This window comes from Capricornis sumatraensis, chromosome 18 (genome assembly GCF_032405125.1).
Source record: "Capricornis sumatraensis isolate serow.1 chromosome 18, serow.2, whole genome shotgun sequence".
Lineage (NCBI taxonomy): Eukaryota > Metazoa > Chordata > Mammalia > Artiodactyla > Bovidae > Capricornis > Capricornis sumatraensis.
The window spans coordinates 20,315,900-20,323,209 of NC_091086.1; the positions used below are offsets into that span (position 1 = coordinate 20,315,900).

Sequence of the window (7,310 nt, forward strand, 5' to 3'; positions counted from 1 at the left end):
GTCATGCTTAAATTTCCTCAGAGACACCCTTCTTTTCTTGCCTCATCATTTTAAAAATGCAGGCATAAAAATACTTGCTGTCCCCAAGACACATTCTGCACCAACAGAGCTGCCTTTGTGCCTGCTGTTTCACTTGGCTATGATGTGCTCTCACTCCCCTTCCACTTTTCTTCAAGGCTCCAGTTTCAAAGTCTTCTGGAAAGTCATTTTAAAATATCAAAGTAACTAAGTACCCTCTTACATGTGCTACCAAGACATCCTATATATTTTCAGCAGTTCCCTTATGTGAAACCCGGAAGAGACCTAGCAAGCTTTAAGACACAACTGATCAGTCACATGGCACAAGGGCCCATTTCACTGGCTAACCCCAAACCTATAATTTGGGAGGCCTGACCAAATGAACTTGAACAGTCACATTCTCTCTCTTGGGCTGGAAAGTTATTTAGAGTGTGGGTCTGGGCCAGCTGCCAGATGAGTGAGTACAGAACAGGTCTGCAGAGAAACTGAGCAGATACACAAAAACAACCAAGCTGACAATAAATCCTGACAGGAATAAGCAGACAGTTGCCCTGGATGCTGATACCTTTCTGGTTCCCATTCCCAGTTTCCATGAGGCCTAGTCTGTATTTTACTACTTAGGGAAATCATCTTCTTAACAATGTCTCTTCCTGAGCTAGATTAGTAACACCTTCTGTCCTTGGCAGCCACCCCCCCAAAAAAAAATCTATGATTATAAGGAGCTGTGAAGACCCTAGCAATTGCAACAAGTATAATCTCTTTTAGCACTTGAAGAAACTAACAAGCTACCACTGAAACTGTATTTCCTAAATTGACAGATCCTTCTGTAAAAGAATGGAAACATAAATCATCACTGTTGTAAACTACAAACAATTCCAAATACGCCTACTTGAAACGTATCATTTCAAATTTAAAACACCCACAGGAATAAGAAATGTGGGACTGGTTAATAAACCATATGCTATGGACATTTAAGAAGCCCAAAACCTGGTTAAAAGATGCCAGTCTGTTCTGAACAGCATTACCGTAAAAGAATGGATCCTAGAGCTAAAAGCAATTTTCTTCACCATCTTCAATTACCTTCCTTGCTGCTGCTAAGTCGCTTCAGTCATCTCCGACTCTGTGAGATCCCACAGACGGCAGCCCACCAGGCTCCGCCGTCCCTGGGATTCTCCAGGCAAGAACACTGGAGTGGGTTGCCATTTCCTTCTCCAATGCATGAAAGTGAAGAGTGAAAGTGAAGTCGAGTAAAATCAACACAGTATCTACTTTATAAAAATGTAAGTGAAAGTGAGGTCGCTCCGTCGTGTCTGACTCTTCGCGACCCCATGGACTGGAGCCTACCAGGCTCCTCCGTCCATGGGATTTTCCAGGCGAGAGTACTGGAGTGCGATGCCATCGCAAAAATGTAAACATACAAGCTTTTCAGGAGAAGTAGTAACACTACTTTATTTTGAATATTATAAGCTAAAAAGATACAGCGTGTGTACATGCTCAATCATTTGAGTCATGTCTGACTCTGTGACCCTATGGACCACAGCTCACCAGCCTCCTCTGTCCATGGGATTCTCCAGGCAAGAATACTGGAGTGGGTTGCCATGCACTCCTCCGCGGACCTTCCCAACCCCAGGGAACGAACCAAAGTCTTCTGTGTCACCTGCACTGCAGGCAGATTCTTTACCCACTGAGCCACCTGGGAAGCCAAAAATGATACAGTGGCAAGCCTAAATACAGATATCTCAGCAAACAACTTTGTATTTATATTTATAAACAAATACACTTCCAAACGGAGAAGGCAATGGCAACCCACTCCAGTACTCTTGCCTGAAAAATCCCATGAACGGAGGAGCCTGGTAGGCTGCAGTCCATGGGGTCACGCGAAGAGTCAGACACAACTGAGTGACTTCACTTTCATGCACTGTAGAAGGAAATGGCAACCCACTCCAGTGTTCTTGCCTGGAGAATCCCAGGGACGGGGGAGCCTGGTGGGCTGCCGTCTCTGGGGTGGCACAGAGTCGGACATGACTGAAGCAACTTAGCAGCAGCAGCAGATTTCCAAATCTTATATTTAGATCTTTCTCTCTAGTATATCCTATGCTACTAAATAAGGTTTACTTTTTTTAAAATTAAATATGATTATCATTTCAAATGTAATCCTGAACTACAGTTTTAATTTTTAAAAGGTCTAAACATATTTCTCTAAAAAAAGTAACAGTACTCAAATATAGCAGATTTTATACTGACCTCATTTGTTAAATCACCTTTTGTTTTTTTAAATAAAAACCTTCTACAATTACTTTTCAAAAAAAAATCAGAATTTTTCACTGAGAGTTTAATGCAAAAATCACAGAACCAACTTTTTGAGCATCAGTTAAATTTATTGGCCCCTAACTGGTTATCTGGACTTCCCAGGTGGCACTGTGGTAAAAAATCTGCTTGCCAATGCAGGAGCCGCAGGAGACTCAGGTTCAATCCCTGGGTCAAGAATAGCCCCTGGAATAGGAAATGGCAACACACTCCAGTATTCTTGCCTGGAAAATTTCATGGACAGAGGTGGGGTAACAGTTCATGGGATGGCAAAGATTCAGACACGACTAAGCATGCACACACATAACTGGTTATTGAATTTTTCACTAAACATGGTGATAGCACTGTACAATCTTTAAAAAAAAACTCAATGTGTTAACACTATGATTTTCCAACACTTTATTATATTTCTAGACGTCCTCTGAGAATCTATCAAAAAAGATATAATGCAAAGCATGGATAAAGTATGTAGTTTTATGTATGAAAATATTAACTGATACATAACAATTTCTCAACAGGTCTCCAGTGATACTCTGGATGGCACAATTCTCCTTTCTATAAGATTTCCTTATGATTTACTGACACCCACTAAATGCCAGGGGTCCTCCAATCACTGTGGACAATCAAAAATACACATTTTCAAATACTTCTAGCTAAAACCCAATGACAGAATTTCAAACACACACATACACACTTGAGACTTTACATATTATTACAATAAATAAAACACAGCAATATGAAAAATGCTTACTATGGGCTGAGTAAAAAAGTTGACAGCAACAGTATATATATATTCTTTAGACTACACTAGATTAAGATAAAGGATTCCCCGATAGCTCACTTGGTAAAGAATCCACCTGCAATGCAAGAGACCCTGGTTCAATTCCTGGGTCAGGAAGATCTGCTGGAGAAGGGATAGGCTACCCACTCCAGTCTTCTTGGCCTTCCCTGGTGGCTCAGCTGGTAAAGAATCCACCTGCAATGGGGGAAACCTGGGTTTGATCCCTGGGTTGTGAAGATCCCCTGGCGAAGAGAAAGGCTACCCACTCCAGTATTCTGGCCTGGGGAATTCCATGGACTGGGACTCACATAGTCCATGGGATCACAAAGAGTCGGACAAGACTGAGCGACTTTCACTCAACTCATTCATATTAAGATAAATGCATATAAAAGGGACTGAAGGGAAACACATGGAAATGGAGAAAGGCTTTGATAGGGCCCTAGGGTCACTGGCAGTGTTCCATTGTCTCTATTTTTCATAATGTGACTATACAGGTTATACTTTTAGCTATTTGACAGCTTTTACCTTATCAGTACTTTTGAAGAACAGAGACGAAAAGAAAACCCTCAAGCCAAAAAAAATCAACACGGGTTGATGATAGAAATGAGGCTAGGTTACCCTATAGGTATTATGCACTTGAGGGGGCATAGGAGAACTTCTAGGGCGCAGAGAATCCTATCCATGTGCTGGATGTGTTCACTTTGTGAAAATTCATCAAGCTGTATACCCTTACCCATGCACTTTTCTACACATTATACCTCTATAAAAAGCTTACTGAAAAAAAGACAAAAATTTCTTAGCATTGTAAATAGGTTTTCAAGATGTATGAGATTCATTTGTACTAAACACTACTAAATTGCACGAAAATTAGAAGTCTGGATATTTGTCATCTAACAGCACAAATAAGACTTTTTAATATTTACAATGAATGTCTACTCCAATTCTTAAATGTTTAAATAGAAATTGAATTACGGCCTCATGCCAAAAAAAGAAAATTTAATTTAAAATCTGAATTTTCATATTAGCAACTGCATCCTTAAAATGTAAATGAGAAACTATTCTCACATTCTATTAAAGAAATATAGTTCCAAATTTAAAACAAATCAATTTCTACTCAGCTTTCAAAGATTAATCATAAAATACCGTTTCCACAATACTGAAAAAAGAATTCTGTCTTCAAAACACCTACTACTATTGCATATTTATACATTTCAGCCCAAATTTGCAAACAGAATGTAAGGACCAGCTTATGACAACTTAACTACAGAGCAAACAGAAAACACACCACTAGGAAAGCATGTTAATACTTGTGAAAAACAGGAATAGGAACTGCAAATATAGAATAACTGGTCAAAGATTTTGCCTGGCCTAGATGTATTACATTTATGCTACAATTTTGCAAAATGTATTACAGCTGGTGACACAGTAACTCTGCTTCAATGCACTGTTTAAGTAACCAGCTTTTTTATTCTTTTACACTTTAAACTCCAAGCAACTAACACCTGATTTCAAAAAATAGCTCATTTTACTAAATGGCAGAAAACTGGCAGCATATTGCCACCCAAACGAATTTTTCAACCATGTGAGTGGTGTTATGTTCACAATGAAGAATATTCTGTGATGTATTTCTTCTGCCCATAAGACACATTATCACAACCTTGAAAGCAAGGTTAGCTTACAAAGGTTTATCTACAAAATATTTTACTATTTGATTCCAATTTGTTCAGAATACAGCAACCCTCCAAACAGTTCTCAATTATTCAGAAATGTTCTAAGTGTTGAAATGAAGAGAAAGCTTAAAGCACTTTCAAAAGTTATATAAGATAGCCAAAGCTATATATGTGATGACAAGTCAATAAAGATGTATGTGCACCCATTTATGAACTATTTTTGGCAAAACTGTATTACTGAATCTATTCATGTGGAAACAATTTATATAGCCAAGATGAATCATTTTACAACACAAATTACAAGACAAAATATCAATATCATGAAAAGCTTTTAAAAAGATGATTGGGGAAAAAGAGCAGTGTGAGGGGGCAGAGGGAAAGTAGTCCTAGATTAAAGAAAATAATCAAACGTACTGAGTGATCTCTTGATTATCTCTAAATCAGAAAAAGAAAATGGAGAAAAGGCGTCAGACTAATTGAAAAAATTTAGATGTTATATATTGTCAATGTCAAATTTCTTGGATACATTAACAGTACTGTGGTAAAGTAGGTCATATACATAAGAGATTCTCATTTACTTGTTGAGGAGTGAATAGTCAAGGGATGAGGGTGGGTGTGCGTGTATGTATGTAAAAGTGGGTAGTGGGAGACAGAAATCTGTGTCTAACTATAAATACAGATGAAGGGAACATGGGAGTTATTCTTTCAGCATTTCTGTATGCATGAAATACTTTGAAACAAAAATGAGAAGAAAAACTTAAGTAAAATTTAAAAATCCAAACACCAACTTTTATCACTATCTACGCAGTAGCAATGCGGTATAGTTAGAGAAACCTAAAGGAAAATAGATTTACATGCATCACTATGAAATACCCCAAAAAAATCAAACACAATTTTTTTAATAAGAGAAATCTTAGGCTACTATCCCTTTCTTCAAAAGATTTTGAAAAAATGAACAAAACACTGAGAAATTTTCATATTCTGGACACTAGTTTTTAAAAGTTTATGCCCGTAAGAAAATAAACAACCCTGGAACCTCTTACGAATTTTGTTAGCTGATATTACCGTACAAGGGAAATCTTACGTCAAAGTACACTACCTGGGAAGTGTCTGAGAAGAGTGAATGCCATCCCAAATCTGGACTTCTATAAGTATACAGCAGGAATAATCCTGCACAGATTACTGTTTTTTCTGAAAGGTTTAGGGCAGTGTGACCTTCTAGGAGGAAATTTTAATCCGACGCCAAAAAGGTGAACAGACATGAATCTTTTAACAACATGGATGGGCTCGGTTAGATTAACCTCTGAAGATGCTAAATTTGTGAACACAGGCCTAGGAACAACTATAACCCTAATTCTATTTGTCATCAGCCGCAGGCTTCCCTGTCAGCAACAACGGCCCGACACTGAGGCCCTAAGAATCGGACAGTTTCTCAGGCGCAGTCTCCGCGCTTTTCCATTGCAAAAACCCCATCAGGCGCTTGCCATGAGGACTATTCCGGGCCCACCTGCGGCCATCTTAAGTTAGGGAAAAAAAAAGGGGGAGGCCCGGCACTGAATTCGAGGACTCGGCGACGACCACTGGCCGGGAGGCACGAAAAGGCAACCCCTCTGCGTCCTTTGTAAGGATTCTGTGCAAAGATTAACCTCCGAAAGTCGACTAACAAGGAAACAGAAGCCGGGGGCTGGGGCCGCGGTGCCCCAATCAAACATGGGCACCAAGGGAAACCCGGTGGTCACGTGACGGGGCAGCGCGCCCCCGTCCGCGCTCTCCCCCTCGCCTGGGTTCCCGAGGTCTCGCTCGGGCCCGCGCCCCTCCCCCAGTCGAGCTCGAGGACTTACTCGGGCGGGTAGAGCCGCAGCTCCTCGATTTCTCCTAGGAAGGAAAAAAGCGTCCGCATCTGCTCGCTCGTCACCGCAGAGGACAGATTTGTCACCTGAATCACCGCCGTAGGGGTGAGGCCGAAGCCTAAGCCCAAGCCGAAGCTGCCGGCGCTGTTCATCCTGATCCGCGCTGCCGCTGCCTCCCTCCCCAACGTCTTCAACGCGTCAGCGACGGAGCCGGGAAAGCGGAGGTCGCGCGGCCGCGAGCGCGCTCCCGCTGGCGAATTCACGGCCACGGGCAGCTCTAGCCGCCCATTTCACAACTCCCCTGCTCTCCGGGCTGCGCGCGCCAGCCGGAAGCGTCGCCCTGGCAACCCGGCGGATCTCGCGAGGCTGCTGCCTGGTGCTTCCGGTTGTGTAAGGCTGTTGGTCCTGCTGCATTTCTCCACGCCAAGATTTTGATTGAGGGTTTCCCCGGTTACGACTCCATCAAATTCTTGTGCTCCTGTAAACACAAGAGACCCACCTCTTTCCAGTCTTTATAGTAGCTAAGACTGGGAAGTCAAGAGGCCTGCTGGTGCAAACCTGTTAAGAAGGGATGACTCTCGAGCATCGCAGTTAACTAACTTGGCTGAACTACAACGTGTCAGTATTATATTCACGCAGCTCCTCCTTCCCACCTATATAAAAAAAACAAATTGACCGGCGTCC

At 41.5% G+C, this 7,310-nt stretch overlaps 1 protein-coding gene across 2 annotated transcripts in view; it reads right to left on the minus strand.

Annotated features, from left to right (window-relative positions):
- SREK1 (splicing regulatory glutamic acid and lysine rich protein 1) overlaps positions 1 to 6,861 on the minus strand; it is a 43,746-nt gene extending 36,885 nt beyond the window's left edge. The window contains exon 1 of one of the 2 annotated variants that reach the window (XM_068990363.1): positions 6,618 to 6,861. In XM_068990363.1, the coding sequence (XP_068846464.1) occupies positions 6,618 to 6,778 (161 nt within the window). In that variant the 5' untranslated portion in view covers positions 6,779 to 6,861. The remainder of the gene's footprint in view (positions 1 to 6,617) is intronic. The other variant, XM_068990362.1, reaches the window with a different exon arrangement.
- Positions 6,862 to 7,310: the final 449 nt, after the last annotated feature.